Source organism: Colobus angolensis, unplaced genomic scaffold (assembly GCF_000951035.1).
Source record: "Colobus angolensis palliatus isolate OR3802 unplaced genomic scaffold, Cang.pa_1.0 Scaffold78, whole genome shotgun sequence".
Classification (NCBI taxonomy): domain Eukaryota; kingdom Metazoa; phylum Chordata; class Mammalia; order Primates; family Cercopithecidae; genus Colobus; species Colobus angolensis.
Window position 1 is genome coordinate 9751250 of NW_012121598.1, and position 19943 is coordinate 9771192.

The 19943-nt window shown below is 35.1% G+C and overlaps 1 protein-coding gene across 1 annotated transcript in view; it reads left to right on the top strand.

Moving 5' to 3' along the window:
• UNC13C (unc-13 homolog C (C. elegans)) overlaps positions 1-19943 on the top strand; it is a 408420-nt gene that overhangs the window by 183962 nt on the left and 204515 nt on the right. Inside the window, exon 12 of the mRNA XM_011928645.1 lies at positions 302-387. Within this exon, the coding sequence (XP_011784035.1) occupies positions 302-387 (86 nt within the window). The remainder of the gene's footprint in view (positions 1-301; positions 388-19943) is intronic.

The window sequence follows — 19943 nt, forward strand, 5'->3', positions numbered from 1 at the left end:
AAACCAAAGGAGCTCTTGAGACACAAACACTCATCACAAGACATCCACAGGCAGCCCCAGTCACCGTTACTTTGGCACTGATGTAATGAAGTCTGTTTTCTTACCATTCAATAACTTTTTAACATTAAACTCTAGTGTGTAACTTTTTTTTTTACTTATGAAAGTTCATAAAGAGAAATGTCATAAATAAAAGTGTTTATGACTATATAATAACTACTGTGGTATATGTGTAAAATGATGTATTTTGATTTTGAGGCATGTTATTCTTCTTCATACACTAATAAAATGTGTTTGGTTTTAGGTTTCCTCAAGAGCTGAACATGGGAAAAATAAGTGCTGAAATTATGTGGACTCTTTTTGCTCTGGATATGAAATATGCATTAGAAGGTAATTATAAATATTTATACTTATTCACATACATGTTAGAGTTAAATGGTGATTTTGTGTTCTTGGCTTTAAATGTTAAGAATTGAAACATTAAAACATTAACTATTGTGATCAATTTTGTTCTAAAACTTATTTCCATATGGTAGAAAGATAAGGTCTCAAAGTACGCAAAAAGCCCTAAAGAAGTATATTCATCTTTAATTATATGGTCTAAGTTCTGAGATCATAAGAGTATTTCACTGATAGGATTATGCTCATATGTAAGAATACTTGATGGTAGTTCATTTACCAAAACAGGCCATATTGAGGAGGTGGATGAGTAGTTTAGTCCAGATATTTGTCTGCATAGACTTAGAAATAGTATCCATGGGGAGGCGGGTCAAAATTCTACCAAGTTTACACAAGAACAATGGCAGAGGTCTTTACCCGAAACTCCACTCTGAATAAGTACAAATCATACGATGTAGAAAAAGAGAAATACAGCTCTAAGTTAAATAATTCTATAAATAATCTTTGTGCACCCACATTCTGTTGACAGTTAGAGATAGAAGCATAGACCAGGTTACTGTCCTCTAGAAACTAACAACCTAGTAGAAAAATTTATTTGTACTTATTCAGTAAATATATGTTGAGCCCATAGATACTAAATGACCATTGTTACACTGGATCTAGGGGATGCAACAGTGAACAAGATAGCCCTGGTCCCCACCCTCATCAAGATTATGGAAGAGGGCTACAAGAATGCAAACAGTTGCAATATGGAGTGGTGAGGACTAATGATGACGGAATGTCTGGAGAAGCACCTACATCAGACCTGGGGCTAGGGCACAAGGCAGGCTTACTGTGGGAAATTCCTCTAAGAAAATGTAACTTTGATAAAGACCTAAAGGATAGGTAGGAGTAAGAAGAGCTTTTGGTAGGACAGAGAACTAGCAATCAGAGAAAGCACAAGGTGCATTTGAGAAGAGAGAGCTCAGTAGGCCCAATGAGCAAGAAAGAGGTAGCAAGAAGTAAGACAGGAGAAATTAGCAGGGACCAGCAGACAGGGACTTCCGGGCCATTGTGAGGAGTTTGACTCTGCTGAGAAAAACAAAGTCCCATAAAGGATTTTCAGCAGGTACGTGTCTTACTTAGATTTGCAACTTAGGAAAATCATTTTGATTACAATATGGAAAACAGGTTGCGAGAGTAAGACAGGTTTTACAGAGTTCATGTTTATCATGCTCCTGTTTAATAGCTTGCCTGTACCAGGTTGCAGAGGGAACATTTTCTCATTTGGAAGAAAAAGGTACTCAATAGATCATAACATCTAGTTTTCTGATAAAGTCAGCCTCTCCCACTCACAAATAGAGAGGTTTATCTAATCTTTAAAATCACACCAGAACTGCTCAGAGGTACAATTCCTTACTTTGCAATGAAGTTTTTCTTCTACAGTTTATTAATGACCCAGCCCTTCCTACCTCTTCCGTCTTTGCCTCTTACTAACCACATCCTTTTACATCTCTCTGCTTTCACTGTCTCTTTGGGACACCAAAATTATCTCTTAAATCAAACAGGAACCACCAGTCCACTGAGCAAATAAATTTTTTTTCAGATAGCATTCACTGCATTCTCCCATCCTCCTTGAAAGTCTATTAGGCATCTGACAATTTTTAGCATCGATATAGATTCTTAATCTCTTCTGGCAGAACCTACTCTTCCCTGCTGTTCCCTGTAGCAGTTATTGGTACCACCATTTACACAATTACTTAAGCACATATGGGTTATCTTTGATTCCTTTATTGTCTTCACCACAATAAAAGTTTACTCCCGCATGAGGGATTTTTTGGCAAGCGGCTCTGATGCCTGGATTTTTCTTCCCACCAATCTTCATGAGCAGCCATGTAGGGCTCAGCTAACAACACCTCCTCAGAGAAGATTTCCCTCACAGCGTTATCTGTAGTAGCTCCCAGGAATAACTTTATTTTAATCTGCTGCATAACAACTAATTTTATTTGTTTATTTGTTGATTTGATGATTTCTTATGTGTCTTTTTTTTTTTTTACCACAATGTAGTTTTTTTGTCTGTGACTTTTACCAACATATCTACATTGCCTATAATGATGCCTAGAAAATAGAGGCTACTCAATAACTACTTGTTGAACAATAAATTACCAGTTTTACCAGGGAATCCCAACTCAATGGATTAATGGAAAGGGTAGTAGAGGAGACATCAATTTGTGACTGTCTTTTGCTGTGAAACCTTGGGAACATTCCAAGAGCTCAACACTTTTGTGTTTCATTGTTCTCCCCTTTTGTTTGAGTAGAACAAAACTCAGTGCATTTTGAAACATTTATGCCTTTTTGTATCAGAATGTATAAGCCAAATGTTATAGGAAGTTGATAATTAACTTTGCCATTTAAGTTTTAGAGTAAATTTAAAATTTACTCTAAATCTAAGTCTTAGAGTAAATTTAACTGAGGATTTATGTACAATTCTTCATAACCATATTTTCCATATTTAACTATGATTCAGCATACTTCATATATATTTTGAAGATTAAAATGTTTTAGTGCTTTTTAGTAGAATAGATAGTCTTATTAGTGACATTTTCAATTATATGAGATTAGAGCTTTTTGAAAAAAAGAACTATGTTAACCATGTGTCAGTCCTTAACACAAGCCTGGCATGTAGTAGTTGCTCAATAAATAATGGTTGCATGAAAATCTAAGGTGCACTAAAGCAGTGTGTAAATGAATACATATGTGTAGATTAGCGACATAATTCAGAATTATTTTCATTTATATTATAGCAAGGCAGTTGTATTTTTTTTTCCAAGATGGAGTCTTGCTCTGTCACCAGGCTAGAGTGTGGTGGTGTGATCTTGGCTCACTGCAACCTCCAACTCCCTGATTCAAGCCATTCTCCTACCCCAACCTCCCAAGTAGCTGTTTTCTAGTCCCTTCTATATCGAAGTTACATTGTTCATCAGTTTAATTGCCCATATTGATATTTGCACAACAGAATAGTAAAGCTTTAGCTCATCAGAATGCCTTTTAGCCTCAATCCTTACCCAAAGGCTTTCTAATATATAACAATCTGTTTTACATTAGCAAACACAATCCATAGAACATATGGCAAGATGCTGCTTTTATGAAATAAAGCCACATTTTAGCCATCAAACAGATTTCACAGACTGGTTAATAAAAATCAGCTGTCAGGCTGTCTAATACAAAGTCTAAAAATATTCCATTTAATCCCCTATGTCATTTTAGTGGGGAAATGGAGATCAGGGAGAATAGACGTTGAGAAGCAGGGCAAGACCAAAGTGGACAAATGTGTTTCAGCCTCACCTTCTTCTGCTTGCTTGTTCTGTGGGTTTCTTCCCACATCCTGTCTGCCCTGCCCCTTCTTTATCTATATCTTATAAGTACCTGGTGCAATCAGGGCTTTCCAAGAAGTTAAACACACTAAAGTATTTGGGGCATCGTGGTTATCCCTTCCAAAAGATCTGAAATCAAAATAAGGAAATAAACACATTATAATTAAAAACTGGGATGGTAGGGGTTGGCAAATATATCCCACCCACATACACTGATGAGCTGGAAGTGGCCATGTGGGAATAAACATAAAAGACAATAAAATGGAAGCAAGAAATGAAACTTGTTAGCATCTGCTTTTGACCTCTAAACATACATCTCAGAGATTTAGGAGATTCTTGCCTCCTTTCATCTTTACATTGAAGGAAAGCAGCAGTGTTAATTCCACTGATCTAAACTTGGAAGCACAGATCCTCTTTCACACTTAGAGTAAGTGCATTTCACAGTTTCCTCCACTGGCAGTTCCCTTCCAACCCGCACACTCCCTCCTCCTTTGCAATTAAGTTGAAACTACTTGTTTTGTATATCTGGAGTAGATAGAGAAGGCGAGCTCTGTATACCTAATCTAGAAACATGCTGACTAAAATATTTGGTTTCTAAACAACAGAAGAAAAATAGACATCTAGGAGTGTTTGTAATGCTATTATTCAGGTACACCTTTGACTATCTAAATCACTTCGTTATCTATTTCAGTAAAAGGTAATTAAAATGTGTTTACCTGAGTAATATACCATGCTCTTTTGATAGAGATGAATACTTCAGAGAATGTATGTAATTAACTGGTCAGCCACTTTCTCTGGTCCAACTTAAAATGTAATCAAATGGTAAGAACAGGGCTACACTAACTTCTCAGGCTATGAATGTGGTCCCTCTTGTAGTATAGGCAAATCTATTTGTTGAACACACAGCTGTGTGTTCTGATATTATTAGAAGTTCAATGGCTAATAAATTCCGTAACTTTTAAGTCTGTCTTTCTGTTATACAATGGTGAACTCTAGCAGAATCTCACGTAAATGGAAATGCGTTTTCAAAAGCCCACTGAGCTGGTATTAGAATCAGGATATGGAGCTTTACCTGTTTAGATATTTTTAATTAGTACATGGTCACTATATAAATAGAACACAAGGTCTTGATGGTTATTTTATCCCTGACTGAACTCAAACTCTAAGATTCTAGTTTTATCTCATATAATTTTGACTCTTTGGTTTTGAAATAAGGAACAGTGGACACTGACATTCAAGGATTTAGTTAAGTTACCTGGTCATCTCTGTTCCTAGAAAACACTGAGCTTCCTCACATTTTTCGTTTGAGATGGTATTAGAATTTAAATTTCTTGTTAACTCAATTTAGAGTCCGTGTTGTCATGGATACAGCTGGTCTCTCACTGTTGACCTTGGTACTCACTCAAGTGCGACAACTGTTTTGTTTCTCTCATATGTGAGGCCTCAGGAGACTATAAGGCTGAGACTGGGTTATCTTTCTCTCTCCCTTGTACAACATACCCACTTTTCTAGTTAATTGTTTTAGTAGCTAATTATTTTTGGTAGGCTTAAGGAGTCAGAAAAGAATAAAATGAACAGATACCCTGCAGTAGCACCAAAATAGTAAAAGAGAAACTCTCAGCTTGGATACCTAAAAAGTATAAGGTTTAGCGTTAGTGTGTCAGTTACCTATTATGATATAATGAGTTATCCCAAAATATAGTGCCTGGCAACATACATAAGTAGCTGCTGTTGTTGAAGAACTGTCGGGCTGGGGGATTGCTTTCCTAGGTGACATACTCACATGGCTGTTGAGTAGTTGCAGGCTGTCAGCAAGAGACCTCAGTTGTTCTCAGCATGGACCTCTCCACAAACTCCTTGATCATCTCCAAGATACAGCTGCTAGCTTTTCCCAAAGTGGACAATGCAAGAGAAAAGGCAGAAGCTGCCATCTTTATTATCTATACTGTGAAGCCACACTCAGTCACTTCTACAATATCTCATTGGTCACACAGTTCAGCTTGTTCAGCGTGGGAGAGAATATACAAGGATATGAACTCTAAAAGTCAAGGATCACAGGTGTCATCTTGAAGCCTGGCTAGCAGAATTAGCATTTGCTTCTCTGATCATTTCTATATAATATTAGCATATTCTTATTTTAGGTAAGGATTTTGTTTGTGATGATTTTAAAAAAAAATAATAGTCAATGTGGATAAAACCATTTTTTTTTCCTTTGGCTTCATTTCCCTCAGCTCTTCCCATAACAAAAAGAAAATGAGGTGAGCAAGAAATAACTCTTGAAATTTTATAAAAATAGATTATTGTCTGAGATGCTAAAGTTCTTGTTAGCCCTCTCTAGTTTTCCTAGCCAAGCTCCTCTGGTAAGGGAATTCTGGTTCACTGGAAAGAAATTAACTAGACACTTTCAGGAAAGGCATTCATTGATCTATTGTGCTCTCTTCATTTCAGAACAGTGGTTTTCAACACTGACTATACATTAGAATCACCAGGGGTGGAGCCTCAGCCTTTTGAAACACACCCAGATTTTTAATCTTATTTAGCAATTGCCTATTTAGCACTTGCTACGTACTGGTTTAAATGATTTACAAATATTAACTTATTTGATTCCCACAACAAGCCTATGAAATAAATACTATCATTATTCCCCTTTTAGAGAGGTTATTTTGCCTGAAATTACATTGCAATTGAATGGAAGAGCCAAGATTCCTGGTGGTTCTAGTATGTATTCATACTAGATTGATGTATTCATGATTGAGTACCGTTATTCGTAATGTTAATTACATTTTGGAGGCCTTCTTTGAAAATCCGGTAAAATATGTAGACTGTATTACTAGAAAAATGCTAAATAGCCTACACATCAAAACTCTGCGTATATTCTCTCAAATATATGTATACAAATGCCCTATAGCCCAATCATTGACTTCTTCCAAGGATTCGTGAACCCCAGGTTCAAAACTTTTGCTTGCTAGAGCAGTGATTATCCCTGGACCAACAGCATCAGCTGGGCAGTTGGTGGAAATGCAAATTCTTGGGCCCCACCCCACATCTACCTAATCAGACATCCTGAGAATAGGGCCCAGCAATTCCTGTTTTAACAAAACTTCCAGTTGCACCTAATGTGCACCAAAGTTGAGAACCACTGCACTAGAAAACCGCTTGTGGAAGCAGGTGATTTAACTGGTAAATGAACCCATCTTCATGGTTCTTTGTAGACATCTCATTGTTCTTGGCTCATCCTTATGGAAATAGAAACTATATTCTGTTAAAACTTGGTTTATTTGGTAAAAAATGATCACCAAAGGAAAATTAATCACAAATATTCATTTACTTTTTCATTAATGCAAACACTTATAGATTGTGTATTCAAGGAATCTCCAGAATGCTTGCTCTGTGCCAGACATTATGCTAGCGAGGCTCAATGCAACACAACAGGCATGATCCCTGCCTTGAGAAACCTTTTACTTTACAATAAGCAAATAATTACACAAATAAACATATAAGATTTAATCAGTGATATGGATGAAAAGCATGTGCGTTAGACATCTCTAATTTAAATGTTTAAAGTAAATCTAGAAGTACAACCTTCTCACCCACATCCTCTTCCTCTCTTGGTCTTTTTTTATTAAGCAAAATATGTTACTATTTGTGGATTATCAGACATTATCTTTGATTCCTTATTTCTCTTACTCTATCACCATCTCCAGACACTTGACATAGACAAATCCGTAAATACTTACCTGTTCTACCTCCAAAGCATATTTGGCTCTCACACTTCGCTCCATCTCTACTACCTCCAACTAGTTCTAGCTGCAGAACCCCTTCACTTTGATACCTATAATAGCCCTCTAAGTAGTTTGCACATTTCCACTCTTGCTTTCTTATGATCCATTAGCTCGTAACATTCTGATTGACTTTCACACACTTAGATTACATCAAGACATTCCCTGGTATATAAAAGTTTCCAAAGGCTTCTTCTTTCAATTGACCAAAATCCATTATTTTTACTATGGCTTATAATGTAGCATGTAGTCTGGGTTCTACTCATCTTTCCAACTTTACCTATTCAGTTTCCTCTCACTCAAATGTAGCCACACTGTCCTTATGACTCTTCCTTAGCTGAGACAAATGTGTTCCCACACCAAGGCATTCATATTTGCTTGCTTCTCTGCCTATGAAGCTGTTTCCCTTCTCTTCATAGAGGGCTCCTTTCCATTCTTCAAGTCTCATTTCATGGTCACCTTCCTTCACAACCCTACCCTGACCATCCCATCCCTCACAACACTCCCAAACATCTCCAACTCTTTTTTCTCCCCCAAACAGTTATTATATCTGAATCATATTATTTAGCCTGGTTATTTGTTCACTTCTTTACTACTTTTTTTCTGTTTTTGATGGCTTTTCCTTTTTTCTGTTTGTACATGTTTTGGTCACAATCCAAAGCAAAAAGAAAATACACTTTTGCAGCAATATAGTATACACACACACACATACACACACACACACACACACACACACAACCAAAACAAAAACTTCATGAAACATAAACATCATGATAAAGATAACAAATTCTGAAATTTTATTTCTTCATAGGTGTGAATGTACATTTTATATATGTATCTGTATATATATGAAGATATTACATGTTTATAATATATAGCATACAATTTATGTATATATATATGCATATAATTTATGTATATATATTTAAATTCTGGTCATAACCCTCTAAATTGATGTTATGACCCACTGAGAGGTTGAAGCTAGCAGTTTAACAACACTGCTTTTAAAAATAAGCTTCATAGAGTATGAAACTTTGTAATTTCATTTAAAATTGAATATTCCTATTCAAAAAATAATTGAGTATTTTAAAAATATATTATGCCACCTTAAATCTCACAAAATATATATTTTAGATATAGTCAGATATATTTCTATGTTGATAAATTTGCCAATATAATATGACATATAGATAATTTCCCCAACAATATTTGGAGTGTGACACAATTTAGGGCCTGTCTTTGTGTACCTAGCTCTTTATTTCTAAATATACATAAAGAAAGTGTTATATTTCTGCATAAAAATGTTTTCTCTTCAAACAAATTAAGATATTCCTGGTGAATGATCACATCTCTTGGGCAAGGTATTTGAATGCGGCATTTGAATATAAAAATCTATAGAAAGCCATTAGTGCCAGGAGGAAAAATACAGTAAGAGTTCAATCAAGAAAATAAAGTTGGTATTGGCTGAAAACAAGGGAATGAGCTAATTGCATTTTGCATATGTCAGTATCATAACATGGTAGTTTTTCACTTATGTGAGAATTACATATTTAACTTTATATTTTTTTCTATCATTTTCTTGCTATTAGTTTTTCAGCCATGTACCATCTGGGAAGAGATAGGAGAAAAAAGAAAAGATAAAGTGATGAAAACTTGCTTAGATTTTTCTTCCTTATTAGTGGTTTTTAAAATTTTTTTTGAGAGATAGTAAATTGAAAGCAATTGTTAAAATTAGTTTAAGAAAAGTTCATTTTATGAAGGAAACAGAAATATTTACATGTGATGGCCTTAGATGCTCCTTGCTGCCTTGCTACCTATGGTAGATAATAAAGAGGATAAAATTATTTAGGAACAAATGAATATTATCTAAACTACTTGAACTTGAATTGGGGAACTTGTAAATTTAGCTGTCTCCTCATTAAATCAAATGAATCACAAGTCCAACAATGCATGCAGATATGCAGATATTACGAATGAAAAAAATAGCTGTGACTATTTTTGTAATATTTTGGTAAAAAAAATCTGTGCCTTTGTTTGGAGACTGTTGATACTCAGTCAGTGAAAACGTTTTGGCAACAAAAGAAACTTGGGAAGGAAGTAGCAATTGGCATAAAATCAGCTTTCCAGAAACTTTCTCCTGATGAGAAGCTTAGGAAACCATGTTTTTTGTTTTGTTTTTATTTGGAAATCTTCCAGGGAAAGCTCTGAAGAAATGACCTCGTATTGGTTCTCTTGGGGTGACTGTCAATTATACATGTTTGTTGTAAGTGCGACATGGCTGCAACTTGAGGAGAAGGGGAAAGGACTTGGCTAAAGCCCATTTATGCTTTAGATCAAACCTTTTCAAGCATTATAGATAACATTCACATGTGTGTTATGCTATCAAGAAAATACCTGTGAATGGTTTTTGGTGAGTAACTTCAGACACATATTAATCCTGTATCAATGGGGTATTCAATTTGGCAGAAAGCAATAGAATTAGGGTCAAGAAAATGGCATTTTTAGAATCTAAGTAGGAGAGGAAGATATAGGCTAGACCTATTGACAGTCTGCTGGCTGGAAAGGACAGGAGCAGATTGGAGCATGGAGAACATCTTGGAGAGAAAACAAAAATGTTTCTTGGGGAAATGAGTGTATTGTGCTGTGCTCTGTGCTGGTCACCCTCTCTGCGTCTCTCCAAGAAACTTCAGTGCACTCTGTATTGCTTGCCATTGGAAGGATTCTTTAGGAATGCTCCAAAACGCTGATCTTAACTTCAAAATGTGTCCCGACGAGCCAAGGCTGACATGCTATGTATACAATGCCATGTGCTGCAAGAAACTCCAGGCCTTTCTGGCCTGCCAGGGACTTCAGCATGTGAAAGAGTATGAGTGACATTAGGATATAGTTTATTCTTTTTCAAGAATAAATAAATAATTTGTAAACCTTAGTACCATCCCTAGAATGAGTAGAAACACATTATAATGAGTAAAAACTCACAATTCACTATGTAGATGGCAGAGTTAAATGACACCATGACCCCAAATCACTGCTCTGGCTTATTGGTAAAATACAAAAGCAGTAAGTAAAAGGATAAAAACTGGACCTGGGTTGGTAGGATGGGGCTACAAGAGAAGATTCTACAATGAAGGGAGGCAACCAGTAGTAAGTGGTTTGCAAATAGAAGAATTCACAGTACAGGTGAATCATAACCCAAGTTATGAGGCTAAAGAATTTTCATGCTTTGTTCTATATAAGAAAACCTTACATGGACAACCAGGCATGAGAGATCTTACTAATAGACTCAAAGGCAAATGACACCTAGAATTAAGTGATTCCTTTCTCAATTATTGTAGTCGCTCTTAGTGATACTATTCAAAGAAATGTATTCACCTCCTGAGAAGTTAGTCTAGATCAGTGGTCTTCACACTGTGTTGTATGGAACACTAAGTTAAAACTTCAGGGACTGCTATGGTGGTAGCTAAGGTTCAGAGAAGAATGACTACTGGCCAGCTAATTTTTCCTCTGTTTGACATAGTATGTTTATTAGTCATCTATGCCACAAATTATCCCCAAAGTTAGTGCATAAAACAACGCAAATACAAATATATAATCTTAGAGACTTTTGTAGGTCAGGAAGTCTGATGTGGGTTTCATTGGGCTAAATCAAGTTGTTGGCAGACAGCCTTTCTTTCTGGAGACTATAGGAGAAAATCCATTTTCCTATCTCTCACAAGCTTCTAGAGGCTTCCCACATTTCATGACTGTGGCCATCTTCGAAATTCTATGTCAGCAATATCCAAGTATTTTTCTCATGACTCTAACACTGACTCTTCTGCCTCCCTCTTCCACATTTACATATCCTGTTGATTACATTGAGCAGAACTAGAAATCCAGCATAATCTTTTATCTTAAAGTCAGCTGATTAGCAAACTTAATTCCAACTGAAACCTTAATTCTTCTTTGTCATTTAACAGAACATATTCATATTCAGTAATCTGGGCATGATTTCGCTGGGTCCTCTGTCCTAGATTGTCTTACAAGGCTGAAATGAGTGTCATACGGGACTTGGCCTCATCTGAAAGTTCAACTGGTGAAGGATTTGCTTCAATATTATCTCGTATGGTTGTTGACAGAGTTCAGTTTCTCAAAAGTTATCACACTGATGGCCTCACTTCTTCCTTGGCATTTGGCCTGTGGCCACCTTCAGTTTCTTCACAAGTAGACCCCTCCAACATGGTGTCTTGCTTTACAAAGTATGCAAGCAAAGAAACCAGAAGAGTCTGAAAACAACAAAAAATTTGTAATATCTTGTAACTCAATCACAGAAGTGAGAACTCATAACTTTTGTTGTATTTTAGTCATTAGAAGCAAGTCATTAGGTCAAGTCTATGTTCAAGGGAAGGGGACTACCCCAGGGGGGTAAACAGTAGGAAGTGGAGATTCTCTGGGATTATTTTAAAGGCCACCTACCATGGAGTGTTGTTTAGCCTCAAAGACATTGGCTTTAGACAGACAGGATGAGTACAAAAATCTGTCTCCATTACTTACCCGCCATGCAACACAGAGCAATTGTTCTGTCAACTCTATACATCAATTTCTTCTTCTGAAAAATCATATTGTTGTGAGGATTAAATTAGGTGCTATAGGCAAATTGGTTAGAGAATTTCTTGGTACATAGTAATAAGTGCTCAAATATTAGCTTTGGTGATAATGATAATTAATCTTCACTTGAATGAAGAATTAAGTGCTAAAACCTGAGTTAACCATTCAGCTAGATATATTCTAAAGCTATATCTAAATTAAGAATCTATATGTTTCATTAATGACCTACAAATTCAATTTTTCTACTCTTAGAATATATAAAGCATAACATTTTACTAAATACCAGAGGATAATATGACCTAATAATTTCTTCCTTTACTGTTGAAAATGTATATGATACGGTTTTGCTGTCTCCCCACTGAAACCTCGACTCGAATGGTGTCTCCCAGAATTCCCATGTGTTGTGAGAAGGAGCCAAGGAGAGATAATTGAATCACGGGGGCATTTTTTCCCATGCTATTTTCATGGTAGTGAATAAGTCTCATGAGATCTGATGGGTTTATCAGAGGTTTCCACTTTTGCTTATTCCTCATTTTCTCTTGCTGCCACCATGTAAGAAGTGCCTTTCTCTTTCCACCATGATTCTAAGTCTTTCCTCAGCTATGTGAAACTATCAGTCCAATTAAGCCTCTTTTTTTTCTTCCCAGTCTCGGGTATGTCTTTATCAGCAGCATGAAAATAGACTAAAACAGTATATTATTTTTCTGATTTAAAAACTTAAAAAAAATTGAAAAATGCAAAGCACAAAGAACTTCAAAATTACCCAGTGCATTTATCCAGAAATTATGTATATACCTACATATTTGCTTTTCACACATTTAATATAATTTTATATAAAACATTTATAACTTTAATTTTTATATAATAATTAACCAAAATACATTTTGTGAAAGAAATTGTAGCTTATTATATTTTACTATTGATAACTTTTCTTTTTATAGTCATACATGTTCTTGACTTAGTTATTTGGTCAGCCTATGTCTCCAGGTCATTTTTTTGAAGGGAGATGTTCATGTATTATAACATTGTAAGTCCCTGCATGTCTGAAACTACCTCTGTTGTGCTTGAAAGACAGTGTGGCTAAGTATACAATTCTTAGGTGATACCTATTTTCTCTCAGAACCCTGTGGATAGTTTTTCATTGTCTTTTGGTATATAGGGTTATAGCAAAGAATTATAAGACCAGAATAATTTTCTTCTTTGAACACAGCCTGTTCTGTTTTGTTTCAGCCTAGATGTGAATAATACTTTTTATTTATTTCAAGGTTGAAAATAAACTGAAGGGTTTCTTTCCTTGTTAATTGTGCCTGGTACTCCTTGAGTGCTTAAAATTGGTAGACTCAGATATCTCTTTAATTCTAAAAACATCTTTCTACTGTTTCTTTGTTTTGATCTGACAAAAATCAAATCATGTCTCTCTTCTGCTCATGACCCTTATCACACACAGAATGAAATCCAGTCTTTACCCTGAACTGGAAGGCCCTGCATTGTTGTTGGAGGCCCTCTCTCTCAGCTCATCTCCTATGACTCCCAGCACTTCCCTTTGCGACAATCACTCTGAACTCTTTGTCCTTCCCCAATCACATCATACAAACCTGTCCCTCAGGTTGTCTGCATATCTGTTCCCTCTACTTGGAATACTCTTTTCGTGAATATCCACTTCAGGTCTCTGATAAGGAAGTCCTTACTACTTTATAAAATAGGAAAGTAGAGCCACCCCCAATCTATCACCCACTGATAAGCTTATTTGTTTATTGCCTATTTCCCACCTTAGACTGTAAGCTCTATGAAAGGGACTTTTCTATGTTGTCTACTGTTATAACCCTAGCATCTAGAAAAGCATCTGTCTTGTGGGAGGTAGGTACATAACACATGTTGCATGAGTAAATTCCTCAGATTAGGTTCCTGGTATGCTCTCTTTGCTAGATCTAAAGTGGCTATGAGTAAGCACAGCTGCAGAATACCCAGAGAGTGTGCCCTTGGATCCCTTGTTTGCTTCCCCAAATGCTGATAGATTGCAAATATGCTTGTACTATCCCATGGTGCTCCCTGCCTCCTGCCCCACCCCTTCTCAGACTGGTGGTTGATCAAGCACTGAAGAATTTCTGCCTCTTTCTTTACAGCTGTTCCTCACGTGCTTCTCTCTCTTCCCCTCTGCCCACAATCTGGTCCAGTATTTCCCATATATTGTGTAATTCCTTAAAGTTTCTTGCATGTGAATGCTATTCTTCTCTAGAGTCTAGGCTTATAAAGGATTTTGTAGAGATGAAAGAAAACAATGCTCAAAATGCTTCATTATATTTATAGGGTTATGCAATCACTATTATAATTTAAATTTATAACATTTTCATCACTGCAAAAAGAACCTCTGTACCCATTAGCAGTCACTCTCTGTCTTTCCCCCTCATTGAACTGTAGACTTTAAATGAGTAAACTTTATGATATATAAATCATTATCTCAATAAAAAGTAATTTATAAGTGAAAGTTTTATTCAAATGTTTTTAATTATTATGATTTAAAGAGTAATACAGAAATTTCTGAGGACAAGTTAAAGCATTATTCTTTTATGAACTTCCTATATTTTCCATGTCTTTACCTTTTAAAAAGTATAATGATCTCTAACATTATCAGATTATCCATAATTTTCTCAAATCACAACAGTTATTTCCTACAAATAATAAAAGGCAGTAAATAAACATATAGCTATATTTAGCCTTAACATATTAACTATAACTGGTATTTCTCCCATCATTTCTTTAATCAAATTCTTTCATGTATAGCATAATAGAGGTGGATATTTCCATTATAAATAGGTGTTGCTATTTGTGAATAGTTAATCACTTGTAATTTTAATTAGATTTTTTCTTAATTGAATTCGATGCAAAGTACATTCAGATTTTATCGTTTACTAATTTTTATTATTTATCTCCATGGGAATTTGATATTGACACTTTGAAGGCAGTGTAATGACAGCATTGCCATTTTGCTATTCCTTTAATTTGTTTCTATTTGCCTAAGGAGATCTATGTCAAGTCACTCTGGGAGTAAGTAACAGAAAGTAAAAAGTGATATAGTTCTGGATAAAAATTTAAGTGATTTGATTTGGAGAATAAAACTGAATTTTAATGGTATTTTATCTTTTATAGTTAAAAATGCATATGATACATCAAAATGCACACTTGTAACTAAAACACTTTATTTCCAAAATAATATGCCAATTTGAGGGTAGGAACATGGGAACAAATGTTTATGTAACTATTGCTTATTTTTTACAGTATTCTATACATTCAGCATTTTTTAATTTAACCCTAAGACAACCTCTAATCTAATAGTATGTTGACATGTTTGATAAGTGAAAATTTCAGATTCTATATTCAGATTTTTGTGAATAAGAAAAAATAAACCAGTCTATTTTTTTAAGTTGTGCTTTATCAATTCTTAGACCACTTAACTTACGGTGATAAAGCATTTTTATATTTAGTTTTTTACTCTTCAAATTATGAAAGTGTCTCTAGAATCTTGGTTACTGCTTGATGACCAAGCCCAACTGATATCAGCTATGAAAATTTTGGAAAAATTTGTGATCATTGTAAAGAAATCCAAAATTATTTTACCACTAGTCTTTTCATGCTTCTTTCATATTGAATTTTGCCTTTCATTTATACGTTTGGACGTTTTTTGCTTTCTTATCACACTGAAGGTTTAGACTTTTTTAATATGTTAATTGCTCAAACTCATTAGCCTATTAAGCTTCTCAACACCGTATAAGGTAAATCAGCATTAAATATTAATAGAAATTAAGGTACACAGAGGTTAAACAACTTGTCAAATTACATTTTCTATACTATTGCTGTTAAAGGAGTTATCTTGTCTTGTTTTATCTTGTTTAAATTTCCACTAACTGAATAAAATTTTGCATGAGAATTTAAAACACATTTTGTTTGCACTGCACTAAATACTATCTCAGGAATTTCAAGAACTAGAATGAGCTTTCTGGGAAATGGAGGTCTTTCATTCAGTTATTCCACTGAGAGGTTCTGGCATTTGGCAACAATATTTAAATAGCTAATGTAACTGAGGGAACAGTTGGTGAGTGGGTTTGAACAAATCTTGCCTCCTTAGTGATCCAAGTCTTCCCACGGGAAATTTCAGATGTCATGAACTATGTTGCAACTTCTCTTTAGAGAAAACCTAGGCAGAAGATGGTAGCACCCAAAGCAGTTACATTAACACTTTTTACTTCCTACTGCCCCTGCAAACACAATAATTTGTTAAGTCACTACTCAATGAAGAATATTCAGAATGATTATTGCTGACAGAGTACTGGACTTGGGGATTTATTTTGTGAACGTTTGCATTTGTTAAATTATATATCCAAGAAATTTAATGTATAAAGCAGAAATTCAGGTTTATAACATGAGTAAATTTCCTGGAATAATTAACAATTTTAAATCTTAGATCTTCTCAAATATTGTTTCGCCATATTGGGGGATCACCTCAGCCAACTTTACCTTTCTGAATAACAACCTTTTTTTATTTTCTGCCTAGAGAGCCAATACTTTTTCTGTGTCTTCACAGTAGTTCTGAGAACTTAGCTCCTTTTTCCATTAATGGCTAAATATTTGGAATGTCTAATAGGGTATCTAATATGCAATATCATATATTGTCAGTACATACTAGTATATTAGAGTGTACGTCCATCTGGTTTTATCTATTTTAAACTCTAAAATTTGATGTCAGATATTTTTATTGTTTCACTATTCTTGCAAAATCCAACTTTTATAAAACAGATCTACTTAAAGTTAATATGTGCTGCAGTCTATGTAGTATGAATTAATTGCAACTGAGGATGTACTTTTGAAGACTGTTGGTTTTACATTCTTTAAATTACTTTCTTTGGTAAAAATCTTCTGTATAAAGTGGAAAATCATATGTGCAATAAGCACAAGCTCAGAGAATTAGACCATATGGTCTCTGTAGCTATAATACTTGGAAGTATCAGATAGTCATTTTCTAAGATCATTTTAAAAATCTACTGCACAGATTCTTTCTAGAGATAACATTAATCAATTTTACATTTCAAAATAGCTAGGAGAAAATAATTGACATATTCCTAGAGTAACTAAAAGATAAATATTAAGGTGATAGATATTCTAATTACCCTAATTTGATTATGTGAATGTATCAGGTTAGCACATGTACCCTGAAAACATGTACATCTATTATGTATCAATAAAATAAACAGTTTTAAAAGGTGTGACTTCTATGTATTTATATTTAAATACATTTCTAACAACCACAAAAATGTTACTCATTTGACCATTTAATCAGCTAATATTTAAATAGATACTCTGTGTCAGGCACTGTGCTAAGTACTTGAGACAATAAAGACATAGAATCTCTGCCCTAATAGAGTCCATAGTCTTGTCAGGGAGATAGATATTTAACAATTATTCTAGCTTATTTAAGTAAGAGCGACTGTGATACCTGTTAGAAAAAATGAGTGTGTGGTGTTAGAAAAACATTTGAGAGGGGGATTTTGTCAGATGATTCAGAAAAGTGTTCCATGAGGAAGTGATTTTTGTGCCAAGATTTCACAAACAAGCAGAATTTAACCAGTTGAAAAGGCATAGTGCAATCAAATTAGAACTCAGGATTAAGAAACTCACTCAAAACCTCACAGCTACCTGGAAACTGAACAACCTGCTCCTGAACGACTACTGGGTAAATTACAAAATTAAGGCAGAAATAATTTATTTGAAACCAATAAGAACAAAGACACAAAGTACCAGAATCTCTGGGACACAGCTAAAGCAGCGTGTAGAGGGAAATTTATAGCACTAAGTCCCCACATCAGAAAGTGGGAAAGATCAAAATCGACACCCTAACATCAAAATTAAAAGAACTAGACAAATAAGAGCAAACACATTCAAAAGCTAGCAGAAGACAAGAAATAACTAAGATCAGAACAGAACTGAAGGACATAGAGACATGAAAAACACTTCAAAAAAAAATGAATCCAAGAGCTGGTTTTTTGAAAAGATTAACAAAATAGACAGACTGCTAGCCAGACGAATGAAGAAGAAAAGAGAGAATAATCAAATAGACAAAATAAAAAATGAGAAAGGGGATATCACCACTGATCTCACAGAAATATAAACTACCATCAGAGAATACTATAAACACCTCTACGCAAATAAACTAGAAAGTCTAAAAGAAATGGATACATTCATTAACACATACATCCTTCCAAGACTAAACCAGGAAGAAAGTGAATCCCTGAAGAGACTAATAACAAGTTATGAAATTGAAGCATAGCCTGCCAACCAAAAAAAGCCCGGGACCAGATGGAGTCACAGCAGAACTCTACCAGAGATACAAAGAGGAGATGGTACCATTCCTTCTAAAACTATTCTAAACGATAGAAAAAGAGAGATTCCTTCCTAACTCTTTTATGAGGCCAGCATCATCCTGATACCAAAATCTGCCAGAGACACAATGAAAAAAGAAAATTTCAGGACAATATCCCTGACGAACATCTTTGCAAAAATCTTCAATGAAGTACTGAAACCAAATCCAGCAGCACATCAACAAACTTATCCACCACGATCAAGTCAGCTTCATCCCTGAGATGCAAGGCTGGTTCAACATACACAAATCAAAGAACATAATCCATCACATAAACAGAACCAATGACAAAAACCACATGATTATCTCAATAGATGCAGAAAAGGCCTTCAATAAAATTCAACATCCCTTCATGCTAAAAACTCTCAATAAACTAGGTATTGATGGAACATATATCAAAATAATAAGAACTATTTATGACAAACTTATAGGCAATATCATACTGAATGGGTAAAACCTGGAAACATTCCCTTTGAAAACTGGCACAAGGCAAGAATGCCCTCTCTCACCACTTTTATTCAACATAGTATTGGAAGTTCTGACCAGGGCAATCAGGTAAGAGAAAGAAATGAAGGATACTCAAATAGAAGAGAGAAAGTCAAGTTGTCTCTGTTTGCAGATGACATGATTGCATATTTAGAAAACCCATTAAGCAACTTCAGTGAAGTCTCAGGATACAAAATCGATGTGCAAAAATCAGAAGTATTCCTATACACCAATAATAGATAAGTAGAGAGCCAAGTCATGAGTGAACTCCTATTCACAATTGCTACACAGAGAATAAAATACCTAGTAATAAAAATACAAGGGACATGAAGGACCTCTTCAAGGACAACTACAAACCACTGCTCAAGGAAATAAGACAGGACACAAACAAATGGAAATAAATATCATGCTTATGGATACGAAGAATCAATATCATGAAAATGGCCATACTGCCCAAAGTAATTTATAGATTCAATGTTATCCCCATCAGCTACCATTGACTTTCTTCACAGAATTAGAAAAAAACTACCTTAAATTTCATATGGAACAAAAAAGGAGCCCATATAGGCAAGACAATCCTAAGCAAAAAACAAAGCTGGAGGCATCACGCTACCTGACATCAAACTATACTACAAGGCTATAGTAACCAAAACAGCATGGTACTGGCACCAAACCAGATGTATAGACCAATGGAACAGAAGAGAGACCTCAGAAATAACACCACACATCTACAATCATCTGATCTTCAACAAAGTGACAAAAAGAAGCAATGGGGCAAGGATTCCCTATTTAATAAATGATGTTGGGAAAACTGGCTAGCCATATGCAGAAAACAGAAACTAGACCTCTTCCGTACACCCTACACAAAAATTAACTCACGATGGACTAAACACTTAACCATAAAACCTAAAACCATGAAAACCCTAGAAGAAAACG